At 36.7% G+C, this 27,906-nt stretch overlaps 2 protein-coding genes across 2 annotated transcripts; both read right to left on the bottom strand.

Annotated features, from left to right (window-relative positions):
- Window positions 1-656: 656 nt before the first annotated feature.
- On the bottom strand, window positions 657-5,058 carry LOC112738054 (uncharacterized). Its single transcript, XM_025788318.2, has 8 exons — window positions 4,823-5,058; window positions 3,725-4,039; window positions 3,291-3,490; window positions 2,778-3,128; window positions 2,487-2,687; window positions 2,239-2,309; window positions 1,924-2,060; window positions 657-1,223 (listed from the first exon to the last, which is right to left on the bottom strand). The coding sequence occupies exons 1-8, from the start codon at window positions 4,860-4,862 to the stop codon at window positions 889-891; spliced, it is 1,650 nt and encodes a 549-aa protein (XP_025644103.1). The 5' UTR covers window positions 4,863-5,058; the 3' UTR covers window positions 657-888.
- A 7,712-nt stretch (window positions 5,059-12,770) lies between these two features.
- On the bottom strand, window positions 12,771-13,831 carry LOC140176561 (uncharacterized). The gene is made up of 3 exons (XM_072208086.1): window positions 13,739-13,831; window positions 13,515-13,583; window positions 12,771-13,472 (listed from the first exon to the last, which is right to left on the bottom strand). The coding sequence occupies exons 1-3, from the start codon at window positions 13,829-13,831 to the stop codon at window positions 12,771-12,773; spliced, it is 864 nt and encodes a 287-aa protein (XP_072064187.1).
- Between the last annotated feature and the right edge of the window lie 14,075 nt (window positions 13,832-27,906).

Raw genomic sequence — 27,906 nt, forward strand, 5'->3', positions numbered from 1 at the left:
AAAAGACATAATACCTACAAGACATAAAAGTGAAGCATATGTGCAAAGTATTGCACGACAAATAGCTACAAGACATAATCACAATTATTTGAAAAGATGAAGATGAATGTATTTGTGCATTGGACATCCCAAACCACATCAAAAGAAGGCTCTTCAATCATTCTGGGTTAGGAAAGTCAATTAATTAATACAATTCTGTTTACCCCATGACATGATCAAATTGATCATTCAATCTAAGAAAAACCAAGATTGACTTGCTTCGGTTGAAAATCTATTCCGATTAAGGGTTTAAGGTTTAGAATTTTGATAAAACTTTTCATAAACCTTTTGTGCAATCTTAAATCAAATTCCCCACAACCACATGGGCAATATCATTAAGAATGACTTAGATTTGAGTATTTAGTTAGCTCAAAACATCGTTTGATTAATATAGCCGATCGATCATATCTAGTGAGAAAATGGCCCTTATTTTTTCTCTCTAGTTAGCTAAAGAAATAACAATGAAATACACATGCTGATAAACAGCCAGATATCAAGAAAAGGATGAAGAAATTCAAAGACACCTAATTCAAAATCACAAGTTTCAATAATCAACATTTGAAAATTCAAAACAGAACCACCAAACATATTGACCCTCAAATCAAGTAAACAAACACTGCAAAAATTGAACCTAAAGTTTATTCTGAGTATGGAAACACTATCCATTATTATTCTTGTTCTTATACATTCTAAGTTGTAATCTACCATACTTTCACTACAGAGCTATACAATGTACACCCTGAGTGCAGAAAAACTAGTTATACAATGTACACTTCTATTCCAATTAAATGGCATCAAGAAAGGGAAAAAAAATTTGAAAGAAATTAATGAATACATCTGTATGATCTATTATCTAAAAATACCTTCCTCGCTGCTCCATGGCAAACCTTTAAGAACATCTCTTAAGGCATAGTAGTGGCTATCGCATTTGTGATCAGTTATCAAATTTCCTGAAAGAATTATCTTCTGGAAATGCTCACCAGGTTGCCTCTTGAAGAGTGTGAAGAAATCAGTACCCTTTTTGGACTCCAAGTTCCTCCGCAAATAGTAAACAGAACCAGGTATAAACAATTCCTCAGGTAACACAGGCTTAGTTTCCTTGACTTTCGTGACAGCTGAATTTTCCTTTGCAGATTTTCGGGGTGAAGGCACCACTTTAGTAACCGGCAACTTCTTAGGACCAGCTGTTGACACAGAATAAAGCAGCGCGTTTAAGTATTATGCAACAAAGGCAATTAGAGAGTGCAAGTAAATATTAAAAAACCAAGAACAATTTTAATGTATAATTTCTTCCTCTTCTTTTTTCATGTGTGATTTTGATGCAATATCTAGTACCAATAACATTTTTTGTTTTAGTTTAAAGAAGTCAAGTATTCATGGCTAAGCATTCTTCCTTTTCTTCTTGGATATTGCATGCACATAAATTTTCATTGACTATAAGAAGTTGAATTAGTTCTTGACATAATCAATTACATGTTAGGGCGACAAACTAGGATGATAGGACATGGAAAACGGGATAAAATATAAATTTCAGGGGATTAAAATTGTATTTCCAGAAGAGGTATAAGGAAGAAACTAAGTTAAAATTTTGCCATGGTACATGTCCTAACTCGTTAATAAAACTACCATGACCATCCAAAGAAATGACAACATATTAGGATGAATGTTAATGGTACAAGATTAGTATGGTAATGTGCCACTATCCTTTCTTTTTTTCAATTCTGATTTATTTTCAGAGAACATTGATTATAAATAAAGAAAGCCACCAACAGCACCAAATGCTTTGATGTTATAGGAAAGGCAGATAGGTTTAAGATGTTGGTATCATAAAATGAGAAACAAATAAAACAAAGTTTTGAACCAGCACTGAAAAATCTCAATAACCTGAACTTCTGATTCGCCTGAAATTTGCATAGTCAGCAAGTTTGTTAGCTACATCTTGCACCGAGTAGACAACCTGCTTGGCATTTGCAACTAAATCTATGACGCTTCTCCAATCTTCTTTCTCAGCTACACTCATCCTGAAGAAAATGCAATTCAATTAAATCTTTTGTTAGGTAACTTCCAAACAAATATAAAGAGAAAAAGAGAATCTTTCATTAAAACATTTTATTGACCGAAATTACAATTGTTCTGAGTGCCTTCCTTAGTTTCCTGTATGTCCAATTCCTTGAAGGCTATAAACTAAATGTTACTCACCAATCAGTTTGAAGGATTTCATTTCGAAGCCTTGATAAGGCACCTACACTCAATCTAGGTATAATATCATCCTGTAAGTATCCACAAACAAGAAGTCCTGTAAATATCCACTAACAATGAAAACACAACAGATAAAGACGAACAAAACTTGGCAAAAGAATGTGATTCATCAGCAGGAGTTGTGTAAACATAATTACTTTTGTGCAGACAAAATATTGTAACAGACGCTATAAAATGCAATCACACACCTGCATCACGACTGTCGTAACAAAGCCAGAGCAGATTTCAGCAAGTTCTTTGGAGACACATGGTGGAGTTCCATATCCAACAGCAGATACAATATCAGGACTAAAACCCAGCTCCTTCGATGATTTTCTGTGGATCATTATTGCTAATAAAGAAGCTATAGCACCTCCTAGAGAATGACCGACAAGTCGTAACCTAAATCCCTGTTAATGAGTTAGTCACACTTTATAGCATGAATAATAACAATAAACTAAGAAATGGAAACCAAAATAGGAATTTAACATCAATCCCACCTGATGTTTCTCCAAACATTTTCTTATGACGTCAATTTCATGATGAAGAAACCAACGAGCAGATTCAGCAGTGCCAAAGTGGGTTGAAAAGCCCTCAAAAGTGACTTCCCGATCACTTGAGGAAAGAATGTCAGTGATAAGGTCATATACAGTTTGTGTGCCACGGATACCTAAAATTACAAGCCTTTTACGAGGATCAACCCCTATATAATAGCTAGGTGTCATTACGCTGGAATTTCTAATGAATTTTATGATATTCCTTTCTCGGAGCATGCTGTTCCTTGCAAGAGCAGCAGGACTGTCCTTATAAGCACTTTTAGCCAATTCAAGATAATAGATGAGATCTTGAACCTGAAATTCAATAATATTATCTTAATAAGAATGGATGAGGCAGTGAATCACAATCATTTCTAGCCTTATGTTAACAATAACAGTATAAAAGCATATAAGTATCTTATAATATCACATGATCTTGTATGTACTTCTGCCTCTAAAATACAGTTTCGGCTTAACTGTTGATTCTGATGATATCTCAATGCCTTTGATATCATCAAGTGGATGTGCAGAAGCTTGACGAAGATAGATCAGATACAAGCCAATCGTAAGGTCACTCAAACTCCAATCCTGGATTCCAAGCTTGCTTTGTTTAATGCAGGCAATGATTTCCATAAGGGATCGTTTGCTTGGTGGGGGTTTGTTTCCAGTTCCATTTACTGCAATATGTAAAATCAATTCAGCATTGCATTACTTTAATGAAAACTGTAACATCGGATTGTCTTTCCTTCACTCATAAAATGTGTGATCATTTTCATTTTTCAGAACAAATAGTTAAGATATTAAGAAATTATATAACACATAATTTAACTAAGTCATACCTTTTTACAGACAAATCATTAGACTGAAAGATACCAACAATGTTTACGGAATATCTCTCAAAGTTAACATACCTGTTGGCATAGCCCATTTACAAAATTGCACAGCTGGTTCTATAGCCTTTGTGAGCCAAGCTAGCTCCAATTTCCACTTATTATTATCTGGGGGATCTTCGTCATCAGAACTGTCTTTTCTAACTTTGTAACTGTTATCTTCCTTCTTCTTCTTAACTTCAGATTTGAAACAAGTCTTCCGCGCTTGTTTCCCTTCTTTTAGCTTATCTTCTTCTACCTTATCTGATCTTGGCCGTTGTAACTGAAGCTGGTAAAAAACGCTATGCATATAGTTCCAACACGGCTCTTCTTTACTGAAAAGAAGTTTGGCAGAATCTGCACATTGTATGACAAATTAATAAATTAACAGACACAGACAAACGAAGGAAGATATTTCTTGGTATCAGTTCTTCAAGAACATTTTGGTAAGAGTGTAGCACATTACTGCATGAATCCCTTAACCAAACTGACTATGTAAATGAATCAAAGATCATCTCACAAGAATTGGCAAACTATGTCATAGGTGTGGATTAAACTATCATAACTGATGACGTGATACGTTAATATGACAAGATTTCTATAACCTAACATAGAGGATTGACATTTGTATTCACATAATGTAAAAATGAACAAAAATTGCATAATTTAACAAACCATACCTAATTTTGAGAATCTAAAATGGTAGAATTCCCCCCGCCCCTGCCCACATTTTGTCTTAACTATGAACATTTCAGCGTTATATAGGTATCTAGTCATAAATCATGTTCACATCACTAAAACATTAAAAATCTGAATCCCTTTGAATCATTCCACTTATGGTTTTTCATTTATCCACCAAATAATTCATCACAAATATCCAAAAACAATTACACTGCTGAATCTTTTAAGTTCCAGAGCATGTAAAAGGTGCGAAAGAGAAACCTATAATTCCTTCATAGCAACTCTATAATGGAAACAAAGAATGCTGTTCTTGTGCAAACAAAAACAAGTTGTGGCCTATTCCGGAAAACTCTATCACATGCAGCATTGAAGTGAAGGATAGAAATAATTTTTCAAAGAAAAAAAGTGAGCTAGAAAAATTAAAAAGAATGAGAAGCAGAAGAAGGAAAAAGAACTAACAGATGTTGCGGAGCAGATTCTTTACGTTCTGGCGATACATTTCTTGAAGAAGATGGAAGATACACAATTGAAGAAACGAATTGATTTAGAAAATCAAGAAGAAGAAGAAGAAGAAGAAGGAGGAGGAGGAGGTGGAAATGGGTTCTTGAAGCACCGCCAAATGAAAAAGCGTAGAGTGGAAACCTCTTGAATGAATTGACTGTGAATTGAAATCCCTGCCGAGTTAACAAGAAACCAATTATTTTTAGATAAAGATTTCGGTTAAATAATTTAACAGATTTAATTAAATTATTATTTAATAATTTTAAATTATTAATTTTGTATGAAATTAATTGTACTTAAATTTTTATTTTATTTTTAATCAATAATTATTAATTAATTAAAATAATAAGAGGCAATTATTTTTTTAAAAAATATTAAAATATTAATTTTTTTATAATAAAATAATTAATCTTTTTACAACATAGTTATTAGTTTTTACCGATAAAAGGGGTCTTAGAAAGACATATATCAGCTGAATATCAAAGAACATAGGGTCCGAGAAAAAATGGTCAGTGGATTGGTGATGGAGGTCGGCAATGATAGGAAAATTCGGTTTTGAGAAGACAACTGGGTTCAGGGTGGTCCTCTAAAAGAGAGTTTTCCAAGACTCTTCTCTGTATCAGGACAACAGGGAGCTGTCATTAGGGACTGTGAAATTTGGGATGGACTGGAGTGGATCTGGAATTTTTAATGGAGGAGGGAGTTATTCTAATGGGAGCTGAAACTTGTCCATTAGCTTCATGAGCGGTTAAGGCCAGTAAAGTTATCCTCTGAGAGCGAGGATAATGTAGTGTGAAAGTTTGATAATAAAGGTGTTTTTTCTACGAAATCCTTTATGGAGGTCATACAGTCAGAGACGCTGTCAGACGAGATCACGAACTATAATTTCACTAGTGCACTCTGGAGAGACTTGGTACCCCCAAGAATCGAGATTTTTGGATGGTTTGTGCTCATTGGTAGAATTAATACTAAGGAGAGGTTGACTAGACTAAGAGTTATTAATAGTGATAATAGGTGTGTCTTGTGTAATAAGGGGGTAGAATCTGTTGAGCACTTATTCCTTCTGTGTGAGGTAACATGGCAGCTGTGGTGTTTTTGGCTGCGGTCCTTTGATAGGGAGTGGGTTATTCTTGGAACCATTAAAGAGCTGTTTGTGAGTTGGAGTGCCATGGCCAACAGACGACAAGGACAGAAACTGTGAATGACGGCGTTCTTTGCAGTGATTTGGAACATCTGGTTGGAACGTAATGCCAGAATTTTCAATCATACAGGAGTAAGTATGGAGCTCATTCAAACAAGGACATTGTCGAGCTACTCTGAATGGCAGGGCAGAGATCCGTTTGGGGGTTGAAAGCAACGCGGGTGATGCCAGGGGATTGGTTTTTTAGTTTCAATAGCTATGCTTTTATGTTTTCTTTGTGTGTTTGCTCCACGTTAATGTGTTGAGTTTGTTATGCTTAAAAAAAATAATAATTAAATTGTTATAAGCATAAAAAATAATGGCCACCAATTAATAATTATTAAATTTTTGTAATTTTATTTATCTTTCTAGTAAAAATGTGAATCTAATTTAATTATAAATAAAAATTAAATTGTCCTTAAATTTAAAAAAAAATAACTATATAACTTTGATCATAGAATTGATTGATGTGCACCAAATTCTGAGTTAATCCATCAATTAAAAGCACATTAGAAATAAAATGAGTTATATTTATCCACATTATTTATAACCGAAACTTTGGCTTAAACTTCGTTTGTGAACTTTACTAAGCCACTATTTTTTAATTTTTACTATGAAATAATTGAAGTGTCTCTTCTCTTTAATCATGTGCATCGAACATTCAGTATCTATATACTATTTCTGTCTTTTGAATAGGGTAAATACGAGTTGCGGGTATCTGATTATCCGTCTGAATTCAAACCAATTTAATTAAATTGGTTTTGGAATTAACGGGTAATTGGATTTAATCTGAACCAAACTAATAACTCTTTCTAATAACTGATTTAGATAACGGTTTTGGGAGTGTAGAACCTGAACCAATCTATAAATCCGACCATATATTAATTAAATAAAAAAAAATTAAAATATATTTATGTCATTTAATATGTTTGGATTTTAATGTCTTTAGTGTTTAATATGTTTAGATTTTAATGTATTTGGTATTTAATATGTTTGGATTATTTCTATTAATGTTACATATTTATTGTATTTACAGAATTTTTAAGATACAAATTTTGTTTTTTTATGAATTTCTGTTTTATCAGATACCCAATTACCTGAACCGAACCAATCCGTTTTTAATCGATTTGCTCGGATTTGGTTTGGTTCGGGTACACATACAAAAAAACGTAAATCCGAACCTAACTGAACCAATTACAATTCAATTGGTTCGGTTCTAATTTTACCTTAAACTCGAACCAACCCAACCCGTGCTCTGCCCTACTTTTGGATGTTTGAAATTTTAGAAGAGTCTAAATTCGCAACCACTTTTATTTTAGGTATCCAAACTAGTTTGGGTTTTGGCCCAGCCCAATAAGAGTCGGAAGTTCATTTAACGAACTAACGACTCGATGAATAATTGACCCGTACGTAAAAGTGACTCGTGTACCACTTCACAAGTTTCCAAGCAGATGGGCTCGAAACAAAAGATCTACCCGAGTACAGAATATAAATAAGGAGAGACCTACTTCTCTCCAAAAGTCCATCATCTTTTACCCTAATTAGTTACCTCATTGTACGAACATTGACTTTAGTATCAGAGTATCCTTGCAGGTGACCCCACCCGCCGACCCACCAATGATCGAGCCAACCTTGCTTCTCCAGAAACTCGCGTTAAAGCCTAAGTCTCTCACCCATCCTTTGCTCTCAACCCGTCAACCATCTGATCCCCCGTTTCGGCAAACAACCGAACAGCTTGAATCCTTATAAGTTATTTCTTAAAATTTTCTATTTGAACTTTCTTAAATTGTTCTTTTTTAAAATTTACCATAGTTCTATTTTTTTAAACTAAAAACATTCTTTAGGGTCTTATCCAAGTTTAACAGATGTAATAGAATTTGACATTTTTTTTAATAATACTACATATTTAATTCTTTTCGTTAACCAAATTTAATTAAATTAGTTTAACATAATAAAAATCAGTTATCTAAATTTTATTGTTTAATTTAGTTAAACTTTAATTCATAAAAAAACTTAAATGTGTAGTATTTTTTTTTAATTTTCACCTAACTAAGACCAAATATAATATATGATCTTTGACCACCAAATATCAAATCCAGACTTTTAGGGCTATTTACCATTTTAGAGCCATTTATGTTCTGGGATATTTTTTGTTTCTTTCCATTGTGTTGTCTTTATAGGATAGTTTTTGAGATTGTAGAATCTATCTTCTAAATTTCTATTGAGATAAGTTTCAAAGTGGTCCCTAAAGTTGCACTCGAGTCTCATAGTAGTCCCTAAACTTAAAAGTTACCCATATTCGTCCTTGAAGTTGCATTCCGGGACTCAGATTCGTCCTTCCGGCACATTCCGTTCACCTTGCACCACCGGAAAGCTGATTTGGACTCCTCCGTGACACGTTGACCAGGTAACGGCTAGCTGACGTGAATTAGTAAACTTTTATGGTGCAATTTGGTCCCTAAATCAAAATTAAAAAATTTAATCCCCAAATTTAATCATGATTCTCTTCTCTATAGTAGTAACCCCTCTCTTTTCTTTTCTTCTCTTCTCTTCTCCATATGGATGTGAAAGAGACTACAAATTACAATTTCATTGAAAGCACGCATATGTTTTGTTAATTAAAAGTCACATACTATGTCTTTGTATTTAACATTTTATGCACTCATTTAACTCTAATTTAATTAAAATGTTTTACAAAATTCAATTTTATATTTTTATATGATTTTACAAAAATCTATCTCTTGTATTTATGGAATTAAAAAGTTACATCATTATTATTATATACTACATTACATTTCCTTTCTAATCTTATTCCAAAATAATCATGCATCATCTTAACTTAACTGTCATTCACATAATATTAATATAAAGTGTTATATTATGGCATTTCAAATCGTATGACATCTTCATTAAAATGACGTGTCTAATATTTTATTATAATTAAATAGGTATTCCAAATTAATTAAAGGTAATATTAGAGAAACAAAAAAAATAGCAAAAATTTACCTAATTTAATATTTATTATGATTTTATTATAATTAAATAGGTATTTCAAATTAATTAAAGATAATATTAGAGAAACAAAAAATAGCAAAAATTTACCTAATTTAATATTTATTATTTTAGTCTCTAATTAATAAAAACCTAATTAAGCAAAATAAATATAATTAACTAATTTAAAACACTAATTTGATTATATTAAAATATTAATCATATCATCTTTTTGTTTGCAAATATCATGCTGACATTTTAACATTTTATATTAGCATTAGAGATAAGTTGAGATTCACAATTTATGAATTTAGGAATCAATTTAATCATTTTTAAAAGTCAACAAATTTTTATGAACGTTCACAATTTTAGAAACTAAACTTTGCCTTATTTCTTTAATTATATATACCACATAATTTTTTTTATGTTATAATCTCACCATCTTTCTTACAGAAAAAAAAAGGGATAAAAGCGGTTAAACTTGTTCAAATAATTGTTGGTAAGAAGACTCTAGTTGTTGTTATTGTTATAAGATACTTCAACTAAAAATAAACAAAAAGAAAAATCTTGTAAATTTGAGAGATGAAGATCTATGCCTATAGAGAAAAGAGGGATTACTGTAGAGAAGAGAATGATTAAATTTAGGGATTAAAATTTTTTATTTTGATTTAGGGACCAAATTGCACTATAAAAGTTTACTAATCCACGTCAGCTAGCCGTTACCTGACCAGCATGTTAAGGAGGAGTCCAGATCAGCTTTCCGGTGGTATCAGGTGGACAGAATGTGCCGGAAGGACGAATCTGAGTCCCGGAGTGCAGTTTCAGGGATGAATATGGGTAACTTTTAAGTTCAGGGACTACTATAAAACTCGAGTGCAACTTCAGAGACCACTTTGAGACTTATCTCAATTCCTATTTCAAGAGTTTTTATTTTTTAAAGCTCATAAACATATAATTCTTTTTTTATAGTTTCATTTATATTTATCAGACTTGAATATTCTTCTTTAAGAACAATTATCTCAAAAAGTAATTATTTGTTTTTTTTAAGTGTTATTTACTTTTTATAGATCTTCAGACTTTGATAGGTTCGTTGATCTTAAAAATTTTAAAGTTTTTAGCCTTTTAAGCTTGAGGTATGCTTTCACATTTTCTAAGAGTTGAAGATCTTGTTATTAGTTTAAATTTGTGAGATTTAACAAAGGAATTTCCTACAATATCATAAATTTGTGAGATTTAATAAAGGAATTTCCTACAATATCATAAATTATCATAAATAACAATTTGTTATGAGTTTAAAAATTAGTCTTAACTCAATTTTTTATTTGACCATTTCTCAAGAACTGTAAAACCTGCAATCACCATAGTCCATATAATGATAAATAAAATCGGATATAGCTATCAGAAATTATTTTTCATATGGAAGATGTATTGGTGTTTTGGCTGAATATTGAGGAGTGAAATATTTTGCTGGAATGTGAATATTACGGTCAACACGCAAGAAACGTGGTATCGCTGTCCGTCAGAAGCGCGTCAGCATTCCAGCAACACACCGTGGGCGCGGTGACGCAGCGCGCATGCAGCTCCCAGGCAACACACAAGGAGCGTGTTTCCTGCATATCAAGCAGGCTTTGCAGAGTTCTGCACCTTTCCAATGTGCTGCAGCAACACAGAATGAACGTGTTGGAAGCTGTCTGTATGCAGGAGACAGCTTCTCCACCCCAATAAACAACAAACGTTGCTCTTGGGTTTTATAAAAAGAGCCCCCCTCAATACATGCATTAGAGTGTGTTAGTGTTAGTGTATGTTAGAGAGAACAGTTGTTGTGTTAGTGTTAGTGTATTTTAGAGAGAAGAATTGATGTTAGTGTAGATTAGAGAGAAGAAGGGTTGCGAGGAAAGAAAGAAGAGTGCTAAAAAAATATATTAGTTTATATTTATTTAAAAAAATAGTACGTAATTATATGACACGCGAAGAACATATTATAAATTATTTGGATCATCCAGTTTATGTAAGTTGATAAGTTATATTCTTTTTAAGTATTTAATTTTTTTAATTTTTGTTATTTAACATATAAAAATATAGTAGAATTATTATTTTTTGTATTTTATGAATATTTTGGAAAAAACATTTTATTTGTAAAATATAATTATATTATATTTTATTTTATACAAGCTTGAATATATAATTTGTGTTATAATTGGAATAATTTTCTGTTATAAAAATACTATAATAGAATATATATTTTATAATTTTGTTATGAATATACTAATGAATAAATAAATATTTAGATTTTTTGAAAATAAATATCCATATCGTCGAACATGTATTTTCAAAATTTTAATAAATTAAATATTATAATAAATATGTAAATATTTATAAAATATATTGTTATTAAATATTAAAAAAATAAATATTTTGAGTTCGGGAAAAAAGTCAATCATTTATATTTATTTATTTAAAAAAAGAAGTGTAAGTATAAATATTTATTTATAATATTTAAAAAAATAAATGTTAATATATAATTTTTTTATTATTTTTCTTAGAATGAAATTATTTTTCCGTGAGTTTAATAAACAAGTTGAATATTAATAAATGAATAAATATTTTTTTAAATAAATATGGTAATATTTGTTAAATATTATAATAAAAATGTGAAGATTCATAACAATATTTATATTGAAGTCGATTTATTATTTGTAAGAATTATTATTTATTTAAACTAATAAATATATTTTTGTGGAGTTAGCTTAATAGGAATTTGATGGTTCGTAAACTGGATTCGTCATAGACGTGAAATCCGATAGTCGAAAACCACTTACGCTCAACAAGATTCTACTACGTTTCTAGGATTGGGGTTATAAGAGGATTGTACCCTTTATTAATTGCTCTGGTGGAAAGGTGGAGGTCAGAAACTCACACCTTTGTATTGCCGGTGGGTGAGGTTACTATGAAACTGGAAGATGTCGCACATATATTTGGCCTACCCATTGATGGAGAGCCTGTGAGCGGACGGACAGATAATAGTAGCAACTTCTTACAGAGCCAGAGCATCACGATATTCAGTCGTGAACCAGATGTCAGTAGTTCTTCAAAGTCCTATATAAAGCTGGGTTGGGTTCGACGTATCAGAGACGCAGAACCGTTGGATACTGAGTAGTCCGTTAGGAGATACGTCAGATGCCAGATTTTCTATTTGTTGGGTTCGACTCTATTCACAGATAAATTTGACTCTATGGACCATCATCGCCACCAGCACCACTCGGTCCATCACGCTGAGGACATCGACTCCGACTATGACCCTAAGCACCACAAAGACGACATATCCAAGGACCACGCATGTCGCGTAAGTCCATTTCATTCAAATATCAAGTCAATTTTGGGCGATCTTTCGACGTTCGCCTCAAGGCGGGATTAGCGACCAATGTGGTCCTTCATAAGCAGGCCGTGTATCGGGATCGCCTAATGGTGTGAACTCAAATCTATATACCTTACGAATCTCTGTCATCTAGTACACATCATGCACATACAACTGTTAATCGAGACGCTGGTTAGCATAACAAGTAATAACATGGTGACATGGTAGTCGTTCCACCTGAAAGTGCCCACAGTCACAGGTCCGTCGTGCAAGATCAGCAACTAACACCTTTCCACTTGTCATTTCGCGTACCTCAAACACCTCATTTTGTTTATCAAACAGGTGCACAACTATATTCCCAGCCTGTTGCATATTTGCTTCTACCCGCTGTTGTGCAAATACGGAGTAAGTAAATCTAGCACGCTTGTGTTCTGAGTCTCGATACTCTTCCGCGTAAAAAGTTCATTTAACCGATAATATGTTGCTCGGATGAGCGCCAACACAAGTAGATTTCGGGCACCCTTTAACACTGAGTTAATGCACTCGACAAGGTTCGTCGTCATATGGCCCCATTGATGTCCCTCGTTGAATGCCAATACCCAATGTCGGAATCCAAAGGCATCGCACCACCTGGCATATGCCTTGCCTCGCTCTTCCAACCTCTTATAGTTGATGTTGTACTCTTCCGTCGTTCTTGAATACCCTATGTTGACAACAAGTTTTTGCAAGTGAGGGATTTTGAATGCCCTTAAGAAGTTGCTGCCGATGTGCCTTATACAAAACATCCACCATGCTCTTGGAGGTTGCCAATCACCTCCGGAACGATTTACTACTGCCTGAATTGACTCATGTTGGTCTGAGATCATACCCACATCGTCTCTTCTAACAACATGCATTCGCAGATTCCTAAGAAAGAAGTGCCACGCATCAGTTGTCTCTCCTTCCACTAAGGCAAAAGCGACAGGCACAATGTTCTGGTTCCCATCTTGTGCAACAGCAACTAGAAGTGTACCTTTGTATTTTTCGTATAGGTGTGTGCCGTCAACCTGAACTAGAGGCTTGCAATGCCTGAACGCCCTAATCTATGGATTGAAACTCCAAAATACGCAATGAAATATTTTTACACTGTGCGCCTCCTCATTTCCGTTATACAGTGGTCGTGTTTCTATTTGGACAATTGAACCAGGCATCTTCTGAACCATTACCAGAGCCACCATGGCAAAGCTTTGTAAGAATCCTCCCAACCACCGAAAACTTTGGCTATGAACTTCTACTTTGCCAACCAAGCCTTTCGGTAACTGATGGTATAGTTGAACCTTGACTAGACTTCCGCTATTATAGATTTCACCTTGATGGATGGGTCAGTCTCGACCAATAGCCTTATAGCCTCAGCAACGGAATCCGAGTCCAACTTGGAATGATCCTGTGAAATCTTTCCCATTGTGCATGTGTGCCTACTGTTGTATCTGCGTATCTCCCAACAACCCTTTTTCTATATCAAGCTGGCTCGGATAAGCCAGTCGTACCCACGCCCAAACATCTTTCATTTTGCATAGAACGTCTATGGCTCAGACTCATACACATTGTAGTCAACTCCTCTAGAGATAGTGTAACTTCTAATTACTACGACGACCGGCTTTCTAGAACTATATTCCATTCCAATCCTGAACTCTCAGTTCTCAGGATCAACAATGCCTACAAAAAGCAGAAATCATCATTCATTAATCAATCCACAATATAAATTAACAAAAACGTATTATTCAGTCATCACATACCTATGTTTGCATATTTCGAAAATTCCAGTGCATGCATGGCGTCAAGATCTAAGTTACGCACAAAAGGTGGAACGTTCATCGGTTGACTACCCGAGGGATGAACCATTACATTCTCCATTGCTGCCTCAACTCCAACATCACCATCCTTGTCTTCATCGCCGGCCTCATAAGTTGTTTCGATGTCCTCTTCGCTATCACTATTCATTCCTTCGTACACTGCAGCTCTATCATCCTCTATATCTAAATCAATTTGAATCTCATTCGCCTCTACATTTTCAAACTCAACATATAGCTCAATCTGTGGCTGTCGCATCTAAGTCTGCCGGTGAATTTGAAACATATTCTGCATACTCGTTTCGTCAATGATCAGCATGATATCAAATTATTTAGACTACCAAAAACTACAACCTGATTCCGGTACAAAATTCTGCTCACTCTCCTTAACATACCGTTCTCCATACTTTGACAGAGACCGTTCTGAAGCTCCATTAACGTCATGGTGCATGGAACCACAAACGAAAACGAATTCTGACACACAAATCTCACTCCCTCATGAGTATTCCGTATTATCTCACCATTGCGATACACTACCAAGTTTGCGGTACCCTCCATTTCACTACCAACACAGTCAAAGAACACTCTCAGCACACTCTTCTTCGCAATGAAAATGGTACCTGATATGGTCATCATTAATACGAGTTATATATCTCGGACTCCTAACCGTTATAGGCAAGCACCATAACTCGTCATCATCCGTTATTACTCGGACTTGATGAGCTATAACTCGGTAACGTTAACATTTTTACAACCGACGTCTCAAAACGGCACAATAAGAAACCGATGATTTATTGCTGAAAAGATAAACGGACGAGAAGCTCTCCATATAAAGGGGGGAGAAATATTTCGTTAAGGTAAGTTTTTTTTACTGAATTCCGAATACTGACTTAAGCATCGGAGTGCCTTTGCAAGTACACTCCCCCCCCCCCCCGTTTTTCATTGCCCGCATTCTTGCATAACAATAACAATAAGAAGCTCGAACTCAGAAGGACAGACGTTCAACATTCCAGCCTATAGCTCGGCCGATCCCGAGGAGTGGAAGCCGATCTTTTTCCCAGGCAAGATCAATTGGCGCCCACCGTGGGGCCAAGGAAATCATATTTTTTCTTTTGGTCCCATCGCTTCCATCTGCATCCATGACTGACGTACCGCCTCCTTCACTGTCCGAACTCATGCGAATGGTAGCTGAGCTGCAACAAGCTAATCAACGAATGGCTGACGAGAACCAAATAATGGCTGCTCAAATTGCCGAACTAAATCATGCTCGGATTGAACACAACGATGCTCGTAAGGCGGAAGACGAGGAGCATCAGTCCCAACCGACTCATGTTTCAGAAATCGCTCGACACAAAGAGCAGCAGCCCGAAGACAAGAAAGAATAGTCCGACGACGTTGTAGGCCCCTTCACAGAAGAAGTAATGAACTTCGAATTGCCGAAGAGGTTCACTCTGCCGTTGACCCTCACGCCTTATGATGGACTCGGAGACCCGAGGAAGTTCATAAAGAAATTCCGATCAATAATGATTGTCAATGGTGCATCAGATACAGTTTTATATCGTTGTTTTCCGAATTATTTAGACGGTTCTGCACTTGATTGGTTGTGTGCTTTACCTGCAGGTTCCATTTTGCGCTTTCATCAGTTGGCGAAGTTATTTGAAGAACATTTCGCCGGATCTGCAATATACTTGCACGACTCCGATTACCTGAACACTATCAAGCAAGGACCAAACGAAAGATTAAAGGACTATATGACTCGCTTCACCAAGATCGCAATCAGCATACCAGATCTCCACCCCGAGGTCCATCTGCACGCAATTAAAAGCGGCCTCCGACCCGGGAAGTTCCAGGAGACGACCGCAGTAGCAAAGCCGAAGACTCTAGCAGAATTTAGAGAGAAAGCAAAAGGACAAATTGACATCGAGGAGCTCAGACAAGCTCGGAAGTCTGACAAGTCACACTTCCGTGAAGAAGATAAGAGCTCATCCATTAAGAAAAGTTTTAAACTAACACCTCGATTCGATTCTTATACGCAGTTTAACACCAAGAGGGAAGACATAATCAAGGAAATCTTGAACTCCAAACTAATCAAGCCACCGAGGAAAGCCGGCATATACCAAGATGCAAAAAACGTGGACAAATCAAAGTACTGCACTTTCCACCAGAAACACGGCCATAATACCGATGATTGTGTGGTCGCCAAAGATCTTTTAGAACGACTAGTAATACAAGGACACCTTGACAAATACATTGGTGGTCACATCCAAAAGCGCGGCCCTAGTTCCACAACAAACGACCTCTCTGAACAACACCGAGGAAAAGAGAAGGCATCTTCAAGCCAATATGAAAGACCACGAGGTATAATCAATTGTATTTCAGGAGGATACGCAAGTGGAGGATACTCAAACTCGGCAAGGAAAAGATTGTTCAGAGCAATATGCTCGGTAGACGGACCGAAACAAGATGTAACAATCACTAATCCACAACCAGAAGTCACTTTCACACATGCCGACTTTAACTCCAACATACAAAATTTGGACGACCCTGTGGTAATCACCCTCCAGCTAGGAGATCTATTAGTGAAAAAGTACTCTTAGATCCCGGGAGCAGTGCCGATGTTCTGTTTTACTCCACATTTCAAAAGATGAAGCTCAGCGACAACATGCTACAATCCACAGGAGGAGACTTGGTCGGCTTCTCAGGAGAACGGGTTCCAATACTCGGGTCAGTGTTGTTACAAACTACACTGGGTGAGCAACCTCTTTCCAAAACTAATGATATTCAATATTTAGTAGTCGATTGTTTCAGTCCATATAACCTTATCCTCGGCCGACCTTTTTTGAATAAGTTCGGCACCATTGTATCTACAGTTCATCTCTGTGTAAAGTTTCCACTGCAGGACCACCAGGTTGTCACAATCCACGGCGACCATAAAGAGGCACGACAATGTTACAACATCAGCATGAAATTCCAAAATCGCTCAACGCAACAAGTCAACAACGTCGGCCTAAACCAAAAGGAGCACACGCTAGCCGAACTGGACCCAAGAGCTGATTTCCTCGATCGCCCAAAACCCTCCGATGACCTACAAAAAGTGTATTTCAACAATGACTCTAATAAATTCACATATGTCGGTACCTCACTCAATGCATCTGAGTTGCAGGCTATAACAACCTTCCTGCAAGAACACGCCGACCTTTTCGCATGGACACCATCAGACATGCCCGGAATCGACCCACATATCATCAATCATAGACTAGCAATAAACTCGTCAATCCGACCAGTGCAACAGAAGAAACGTAAACTCGGCGAAGAAAAAAAGAGAGCGTCACTGGAAGAAACACAAAAGCTCATCAACGCCGAATTTATCAAAGAGATCAGATTCACCACCTGGTTAGCCAATGTGGTAATGGTAAGAAAACAAAACGGTAAGTGGCGCATGTGCGTCGACTTCACTAATTTAAACAAAGCATGCCCAAAGGATTCTTATACTCTGCCATCCATAGACTCTTTAGTAGACAATGCGTCAGGCTACGCTACTTTAAGTTTTATGGATGCATATTCAGGGTATAATCAAATAATGATGCACCCCTCTGATCAAAATAAAACACTTTTTATCACTGATTTCGGTAACTATTGTTATAAAGTTATGCCATTTGGATTAAAGAACGCAGGTACAACTTACCAACGCCTTATGGATAAGGTGTTCGCCAAACAAATCAGCAGGAATATCAAAGTTTATGTCGATGATATGGTCGCCAAAACAAAAATCGAAGATAACCACATCAGCGACCTTACAGAAATATTCGGCCAGATCCGCCAGTACAACATGCGCCTCAACCCCGAGAAATGTGCATTCGCAGTTCAAGGGGGTAAGTTTTTGGGTTTTTTGCTAACATGCAGGGGAATAGAGGCAAATCCAGACAAATGCCGAGCAGTGTTGGACATGGCCAGCCCTAAAACAGTAAAAGAAGTTCAACGCCTCACAGGACGACTCGCTGCACTTTCCAGATTTGTTCCTTGCCTTGCCTCAACTTCTATTCCTTTTTTCCAAACAATTAAAAAGAAAAATAAATTTGAATGGAACGACTATTGTGAGAAGGCATTTTCAAAATTAAAAACAACACTCTCACAACCGCCGATTTTACAAAAACCCCTACAAGGGGAGGATTTATTTCTATATCTGTCAGTTACTGATTGGGCGATAAGCTTGGCCCTTGTTACAAAGAGAAACAAAGTTCAGCATCTAGTATACTTTGTCAGTAAGACCCTCCAGCATGCCGAACTCAACTATCCAAGGATTGAGAAGCTCGCACTAGCACTGATATTCTCGGCGCGACGTCTCCGACCTTATTTCCAGAGCCACGTTATCCATGTCAGAACCGATCACCCACTAAGACAAGTGTTACACAAACCAGAAATCGCAGGTCGACTCATAAAATGGGCAGTCGAACTATCTGAATTCGACATCAGATACCAATCCCGAGGACCGATCAAGTCACAATTCCTAGCGGATTTCATCGCCGAGCTTACAATACCATCCGAAGAGGATCATGCAAAACAGTGGATCTTATATGTGGACGGTGGTGGACGAAATTGTGATCATCAATATTGGCTCTTTGGCATATACACAAAAACTATTGTGTCTCTTGGTTAAATTCACAACTCCGTTCAACTAACGAGCAAGTGTACTGGGTCGTCCAAGTAATAAACCTTACGTGAGTAAGGGTCGAATCCACAGAGATTGTTGGTATGAAGCAAGCTATGGTCACCTTGCAAATCTCAGTTAGGGAGATTAAAGGGTAATTGTGATTATTGGAATGAATAAATAAAAAGGAATAATAAAAAGGGATAGAATACTTATGCAGATTCATTGGTTGGAATTTCAGATAAGCGGATGGAGATGCTGTAGAGCCCAGGGACGCCTGCTCTCCTACTGCTTCTACTCAATCATTCTTACTCCTTTCCATGGCAAGCTTTGTATAGGGGTTCACCATCAACTGTGGCTACTTTCTTCCTCTCGGGGAAATATCCTATGCGGCTGTCACTCGCACAGCTAACCAGTCTGGAGGCATCACCCATGGCTGATGGCTACATCCCATCCTCGCAGTGAAAACTAATGCTCACGCACTCTGTCACAGTACGGCTAATCACCGGTTGGTTCCCTCCCCTACTGGAATAGAATCCCTCTTTTGCGTCTGTCACTAACGCCCAGCAGGTTACAAGTTTGAAGCACGTCACAGTCATTCATTACCGGAATCCTACTCGGAATACCACAGACAAGGTTAGACTTTCCGGATTCCCAGGATCCTACTCGGAATACCACAGACAAGGTGAGACTTTCCGGATCCTCATAAATGCCGCCATCTATCTAGCTTATACCACGAAGATTCTGTTGGGGAATCTAAGAGATACACATTCAAGCTCTTTGTTGCATGTAGAACGGAAGTGGTTGTCAATCACGCGCGTTCATAAGTGAGAATGATAATGAGGGTAATCTGACTCATAACATTCATCATGTTCTTGGGTACGAATGAATATCTTGGAATAAGAATAAGAGAGATTTGAATAAAAGATAATAGAATTTCATTAATACTTGAGGTACAGCAGAGCTCCACACCCTTAATCTATGGTGTGCAGAAACTCCACCGTTGAAAATACATAAGCAAAGGGTTCAGGCATGGCCGAATGGCCAGCCCCCAAAACGTGATCACAGGATTCAAAATACAATCCAGGATGTCTAATGCAATAGATAAATGTCCTATATATACTAGACTAGCTACTAGGGTTTACATGAGTAAGTAATTGATGCATAAATCCACTTCCGGGGCCCACTTGGTGTATGTTTGGGCTGAGCTTGATCAATCCACGAGCTAAGGCATTTCTTGGCGTCAAACTCCAGGTTATGACGTGTTTTGGGCGTTCAACTCCGGATCATGACGTTTTTCTGGCGTTTAACTCCAGACAGCAGCGTGTACTTGGCGTTCAACGCCAAGTTACGTCGTCTTTCTTCGAATAAAGTATGGACTATTATATATTGCTGGAAAGCCCTGGATGTCTACTTTCCAACGCCGTTGAGAGCGCGCCAATTGGAGTTCTGTAACTCCAGAAAATCCATTTCGAGTGCAGGGAGGTCAGATTCCAACAGCATCAGCAGTCCTTTTGTCAGCCTTTCTTCAGAGTTTTGCTCAAGTCCCTCAATTTCAGCCAGAATTTACCTGAAATCACAGAAAAACACACAAACTCATAGTAAAGTCCAGAAATGTGAATTTAACATAAAAACCAATGAAAACATCCCTAAAAGTAGCTCAAACTTACTAAAAACTATATAAAAACAATGCCAAAAAGCGTATAAATTATCCGCTCATCACAACACCAAACTTAAATTGTTGCTTGTCCCCAAGCAACTGAAAATCAAATAGGATAAAAGAAGAGAATATACTATAAATTCCAGAATATCAATGAATATTAATTTAATTAGATGAGCGGGACTTGTAGCTTTTTGCTTCTGAATAGTTTTGGCATCTCACTTTTTCCTTTGAAGTTCAGAGTGATTGGCGTCTCTGGGAACTCAGAATTTCGGATAGTGTTATTGACTTTCCTAGTTAAGCATGTTGATTCTTGAACACAGCTACTTATGAGTCTTGGCCGTGGCCCTAAGCACTTTGTTTTCCAGTATTACCACCGAATACATCAATGCCACAGACACATAACTGGGTGAACCTTTTCAGATTGTGACTCAGCTTTGCTAGAGTCCCCAGTTAGTGGTGTCCAGAGCTCTTAAGCACACTCTTTTTGCTTTGGATCACGACTTTAACCACTCAGTCTCAAGCTTTTCACTTGGACCTTCATGACACAAGCACATGGTTAGGGACAGCTTGATTTAGCCGCTTAAGCCTGGATTTAATTTCCTTGGGCCCTCCTATCCATTGATGCTCAAAGCCTTGGATCCTTTTTACCCTTGCCTTTTGGTTTTAAGGGCTATTGGCTTTTTCTGCTTGCTTTTTCTTTTTCTTTCTATAATTTTTTTTTCGCCATTTTTTTTTTCAAGCTTTTGCTTTTTCACTGCTTTTTCTTGCTTCAAGAATCAATTCCATGATTTTTTTCAGATTATCAATAACATTTCTCTTTGTTCATCATTCTTTCAAGAGCCAACAATTTTAACACTCATAAACAACAATATCAAAAGACATATGCACTGTTCAATCATTCATTCAGAAAACAAAAAGTATTGTCACCACATTAATATAATTAAATTAAATTCAATAATAATTTCGAAAATTATGTACTTCTTGTTCTTTTGAATTAAAACATTTTTCATTTAAGAAAGGTGAAGGATTCATGGAATTATTCATAATCTTTAAGGCATGGTTACATACTAATGATCATGTAATAGATAAAAATATAAAAAAAATGAAAAGTAGGAAAAAAATTTAGAACAAGGAATGAGTCCACCTGAGTGAGGGTGGCGCCTTCTTGAAGATCCAATGGTGCTTTTTGAGCTCCTTTATGTCTCTTCCTTGCTTCTGTTGCATGATCCCTAGTGATTTTGGTGTTTTTATCATTATTTGCTCCCAATAGTTGTGTGGAGGATAATTTATCCCCTGAGGTATCTCAGGGATCTCTTGATTTGCAGCCACATGTTCTACCACTGAGCTATGACGGCTTATATTAGTCTTTCCATCTCCCATGACTCAGAGGTGGAAGCTTTTGTCTTTTTCCTTGTTCCTGCTCATATAGGGAAGAAGAGAACAAGAAAAGAAAGTGGAATCATCTATGTCATAGTATAGAGATTCCTTTATGTTAGTAGAAGAAGAAAGGGAAGAAGAGTGAAGAAGAATGGGTAAGGATAGAGGTGGTGATTTGAGATGAAGAGAGGTGAAGAGAAGTGTTAGTAATTAAATAATTAAATAGAAGAAGAAAAGAGAAGAGAAATTTCGAAAATAATTTTTGAAAGAGAGGTTAGTAATTTTCGAAAATTAAAAATAAGATGAGATTAAAATTAAAATTTAAACAAAAAGAATTTTTGAAAAAGAGATGAGATATTTTCGAAAATTAGAGAGGGAGAAGTAGTTAGGTGGTTTTGAAAAAGATAAGAAACAAACAAAGAGTTAGTTAGTTGATTGAAAAAGATTTGAAATCAAATTTTGAAAAAGATAAGAGGATAAGAAGTTAGATAAGATATTTTGAAATCAAATTTTGAAAAAGATAAAATTTTTTTGAAAAAGATAAGATAAAAGATAAAAAGATAAGATAAAAATTTTAATAAAAAGATATTTTGAAAAAGATTTAATTTTTAAAAAGACTCAACTAACAAGAAACTACAAGATAAGATTCTAGAACTTAAAGATTGAACCTTTCTTAACAAGAAAGTAACAAACTTCAAATTTTTGAACCAATCACATTAATTGTTAGCTAATTTTCGAAAATTTGATATAAAGATAAGAAAAAGATTTTGAAAATATTTTGAAAAAGATTTTTGAAATTTTCGAAATTTATAAAAAAAATGAAAAAGATATGATTTTTGAAAAAGATTTTGAAAAGATAAGATTTTTAAAATTGAAATTTTGACTTGACTTGTAAGAAACAACTAATTTTAAAAATTTTTGACCAAGTCAACCCAAAATTTCGAAAATTTGGAGGAAAATAAGGAAAAGATATTTTTTTGATTTTTTGAATTTTTAATTATGAAAGAGAAAAACAACAAAAATATTCAATGCATAAAATTTTTAGATCAAAACAATGAATGCATGCAAGAATGCTATGAATGTCAAGATGAACACCAAGAACACTTTGAAGATCATGATGAACGTCAAGAACATATTTTTGAAAAATTTTTAATGCAAAGAAGACATGCAAGACACCAAACTTAAAAATTTTTAATGCTTGAAAAATATGAATGCAAAAGTGCACATGAAAAACAACAAAAGACACAAAACAAGAAATCATCAAGATCAAACAAGAAGACTTGTCAAGAACAACTTGAAGATCATGAAGAACACTATGAATGCATGGAATTTCGAAAAATGCAAGAAAAATTTTTAAAAGCATGCAATTGACACCAAACTTAAAAATTGACACAAGACTCAAACAAGAAACACAAAATATTTTTTATTTTTATGATTTTATGATTTTTTTGTATTTTTATTTTAATTTTTTCGAAAATATAGTTTGGAAAAACGAAAAATAAAAAGAAAAAATTTTAAAAAAGATTTTTGAAAAGAAAATTACCTAATCTGAGCAACAAGATGAACCGTCAGTTGTCCATACTCGAACAATCCCCGGCAACGGCGCCAAAAACTTGGTGTTGTTGCCGGATTAAAAACTTGGCACCATTGTGGGTTGGAAACAATTGTTTGAATTGTTGTTCGAAATTGATTGTTCCCCGGCAACGGCGCCAAAAACTTGGTGGACGAAATTGTGATCATCAATATTGGCTCTTTGGCATATACACAAAAACTATTGTGTCTCTTGGTTAAATTCACAACTCCGTTCAACTAACCAGCAAGTGTACTGGGTCGTCCAAGTAATAAACCTTACGTGAGTAAGGGTCGAATCCACAGAGATTGTTGGTATGAAGCAAGCTATGGTCACCTTGCAAATCTCAGTTAGGGAGATTAAAGGGTAATTGTGATTATTGGAATGAATAAATAAAAAGGAATAATAAAAAGGGATAGAATACTTATGCAGATTCATTGGTTGGAATTTCAGATAAGCGGATGGAGATGCTGTAGAGCCCAGGGACGCCTGCTCTCCTACTGCTTCTACTCAATCCTTCTTACTCCTTTCCATGGCAAGCTTTGTATAGGGGTTCACCATCAACTGTGGCTACTTTCTTCCTCTCGGGGAAATATCCTATGCGGCTGTCACTCGCACAGCTAACCAGTCTGGAGGCATCACCCATGGCTGATGGCTACATCCCATCCTCGCAGTGAAAACTAATGCTCACGCACTCTGTCACAGTACGGCTAATCACCGGTTGGTTCCCTCCCCTACTGGAATAGAATCCCTCTTTTGCGTCTGTCACTAACGCCCAGCAGGTTACAAGTTTGAAGCACGTCACAGTCATTCATTACCGGAATCCTACTCGGAATACCACAGACAAGGTTAGACTTTCCGGATTCCCAGGATCCTACTCGGAATACCACAGACAAGGTGAGACTTTCCGGATCCTCATAAATGCCGCCATCTATCTAGCTTATACCACGAAGATTCTGTTGGGGAATCTAAGAGATACACATTCAAGCTCTTTGTTGCATGTAGAACGGAAGTGGTTGTCAATCACGCGCGTTCATAAGTGAGAATGATAATGAGGGTAATCTGACTCATAACATTCATCATGTTCTTGGGTACGAATGAATATCTTGGAATAAGAATAAGAGAGATTTGAATAAAAGATAATAGAATTTCATTAATACTTGAGGTACAGCAGAGCTCCACACCCTTAATCTATGGTGTGCAGAAACTCCACCGTTGAAAATACATAAGCAAAGGGTTCAGGCATGGCCGAATGGCCAGCCCCCAAAACGTGATCACAGGATTCAAAATACAATCCAGGATGTCTAATGCAATAGATAAATGTCCTATATATACTAGACTAGCTACTAGGGTTTACATGAGTAAGTAATTGATGCATAAATCCACTTCCGGGGCCCACTTGGTGTATGTTTGGGCTGAGCTTGATCAATCCACGAGCTAAGGCATTTCTTGGCGTCAAACTCCAGGTTATGACGTGTTTTGGGCGTTCAACTCCGGATCATGACGTTTTTCTGGCGTTTAACTCCAGACAGCAGCGTGTACTTGGCGTTCAACGCCAAGTTACGTCGTCTTTCTTCGAATAAAGTATGGACTATTATATATTGCTGGAAAGCCCTGGATGTCTACTTTCCAACGCCGTTGAGAGCGCGCCAATTGGAGTTCTGTAGCTCCAGAAAATCCATTTCGAGTGCAGGGAGGTCAGATTCCAACAGCATCAGCAGTCCTTTTGTCAGCCTTTCTTCAGAGTTTTGCTCAAGTCCCTCAATTTCAGCCAGAATTTACCTGAAATCACAGAAAAACACACAAACTCATAGTAAAGTCCAGAAATGTGAATTTAACATAAAAACCAATGAAAACATCCCTAAAAGTAGCTCAAACTTACTAAAAACTATATAAAAACAATGCCAAAAAGCGTATAAATTATCCGCTCATCAGACGGCTCTTCAAATAACGGAGGCTGTGGTGCAGGAATTCGTCTGGAGGCCGACGATGGATTCATATTGGAACACTCAATACACTTCGCTTTCGAAGCGAGCAACAACCAATCCGAGTATGAAGCACTACTCGCCGGACTCCGACTCTGTTTAGATCTTCAAATCTCGACGATCAAGGTATACTGTGATTCATTGTTAGTCGTACAGCAGGTAAACGACCTTTTTCAGGTAAAAAGTTCCCCTACTCTCTAAATACTTGCTATTAGTAAAAAAGTTAAACAAAAAAATTTTTCAAATTTGAAATAGAACATATACCATGCGAACAAAATCAAAGAGCGGATATCTTATCTAAGCTCGGCAGTACACAGTCCGAGCTATCTACACTGCAACAGTTCACAATAACATTACCCACTGTTACTCTGACAAACGTGTTAAGTGTTTCACAGGTAACAGATTGGAGGAACGACTTTATACACTATTTACAAACAGGTAATATACTAGAAGGGGTCGAGAGCGATAAAAAGTTCCGACGGCAAGCATCTTCCTTCACAATCCTCAATGGAACACTATATCGACGAGGTTATACTCGGCCTCTACTCAAATGTCTCAACAAGTCAGAAGCCGACATAGCTTTGGCAGAGGCACATGAAGGAATCTGTGGCACACATACAGGAGCTCGGAGTTTAGCATTCAAGATCCTCCGAGCCGGATTCTTCTGGCCGACTTTAAAACAGAACAGCCAACAAAAAATCAGGTCATGCAACAATTGCCAAAGGCACGCACCACTGATACACATACCTGCCGAGGAATTACATCATTCCGACATCAGTTGGCCATTTAACCAATGGGGTTTAGATATACTCGGGCCTTTCCCTACGGCACCGGGCCAGGTAAAATTTCTTATTGTCGGCATTGATTATTTCTCCAAATGGGTGGAAGCCCAACCTTTAGCAAAAATAACATCACAGCAAATGATTTCATTCGTGTGGAAAAATATTATTTGTCGTTTTGGCATACCTCAACATATCACAACTGACAACGGACGCCAGTTCGCCGATCAGAAATTTCAAACTTTTTTGTAGAATCTCAAAATAAAGCAACACTTCGCCTCTGTTGAACATCCTCAAACAAACGGACTAGCTGAGGCTGCAAACAAGGTCATCCTTCATGCACTAAAGAAGAAGCTAGATGACGCCAAAGGACTTTGAGCCGAACTAATACCTGAAGTCCTTTGGGGATACAACACCACCCCACAAACATCAACAAAGGAAACCCCATTCAGACTGGTATATGGCTCGGAGGCCATGATTCCCCTGGAGATCTCCCAGGAATCCATCCGAACTTACATCCACAATCAAGACGAAGCCCGGAGAACCGAGCTCGACATCATTGAAGAAGTAAGAGACATCGCCACTTTGAAGCAACACGCAACACAGCAAACAATCGCCCGACAGTACAACAAGTCGGTTAAAACCAGATCATTTGTGAAAGGAGACTTAGTCCTCCGCAAAACCGAAGCTGCTCGAAAACCACCCTCACATGGGAAGCTCGCCGCAAACTGGGACAGTCCATACCGAATATCAGAAGTACTCGGCAACGGGGCATACATACTCGAATTAATCGATGGAAAAGTATTACCCAATACCTGGAATGTTTCATCCCTAAAGAAGTTCTACAGTTAAAAATCAGGGACAGGCTGGTACTCTTTTTCCTACTACCAAGTTTTTGTCCCAAAGGGTTTTTGCTTGGAGAGGTTTTAACGAGGCCAGCCTACCTGAAAGTTTGTATTCAAACAATTATGAATTTACCACCAACATCATCTAATTGCAGTCAAATTATGCAATTTGTATCTCCTATCATTATCAATTCTCAAAATAACTCGGTAAATACCAATGCTCGGCTATATATGCAACCTGCCATTACTCGGCAGTACATTCAAACAAGAATGATGGACTCATCAAAATCATTCCTGTCAATAAACAAAATGCTTTACCACAAAAAGGAGAGCACTAACTTCCAATAAACATTCAAGCAATTCAAAACCAAGATATCAATGTTTTTTCAAGGACTATCACTAATCTATCAATGTTCAAAATATCTACCGACTTACAAAATAAAACCAAAATACCAAACAAAGTAACAAACTAAACATTTTCTGCTTGATCTTCAGCATTACCATCATCTTCAACCATCTTGCCATCACGCACAACTTTCCCCGGATCCATGCCGGACAGGTCAGCTTCCAGTGCCAAAAACTTTGCTTGTAACAAAGCCCTTTCAAACCCCTCAACAAAAGAATCCAGAATTTCATTAGCCTTTTTCTTCTGCACATCCTTTAATTCAGCAGTTACCTCAATAAGACGAGATTGTACGCTCGCCAAATCACTCTCCTTCTTCTTCAGATCTTCCACATCCCGAGCATAATTATCTTTCGTCTCCTTCAATAACTTCTCGGCCTCAATTAGCCGTACCTGAAGCTCGGCAGCAACACTTTT

This window comes from Arachis hypogaea, chromosome 2 (genome assembly GCF_003086295.3).
Source record: "Arachis hypogaea cultivar Tifrunner chromosome 2, arahy.Tifrunner.gnm2.J5K5, whole genome shotgun sequence".
NCBI lineage: Eukaryota > Viridiplantae > Streptophyta > Magnoliopsida > Fabales > Fabaceae > Arachis > Arachis hypogaea.

Coding starts and splice junctions, on each gene's coding strand:
- LOC112738054 (XM_025788318.2), bottom strand. CDS start 4,862: ATGTATCGCCAGAACGTAAAGAATCTGCTCCGCAACATCT. Junction 3,129..3,290: donor AGATATCATCAGAATCAACA/GTTAAGCCGAAA, acceptor ATTGAATTTCAG/GTTCAAGATCTCATCTATTA. Junction 1,224..1,923: donor CAGGCGAATCAGAAGTTCAG/GTTATTGAGATT, acceptor CTGTGTCAACAG/CTGGTCCTAAGAAGTTGCCG.
- LOC140176561 (XM_072208086.1), bottom strand. CDS start 13,831: ATGGGAAAGATTTCACAGGATCATTCCAAGTTGGACTCGGATTCCGTT. Junction 13,584..13,738: donor AGACTGACCCATCCATCAAG/GTGAAATCTATA, acceptor GTAATGGTTCAG/AAGATGCCTGGTTCAATTGT. Junction 13,473..13,514: donor GAAATGAGGAGGCGCACAGT/GTAAAAATATTT, acceptor TTCAATCCATAG/ATTAGGGCGTTCAGGCATTG.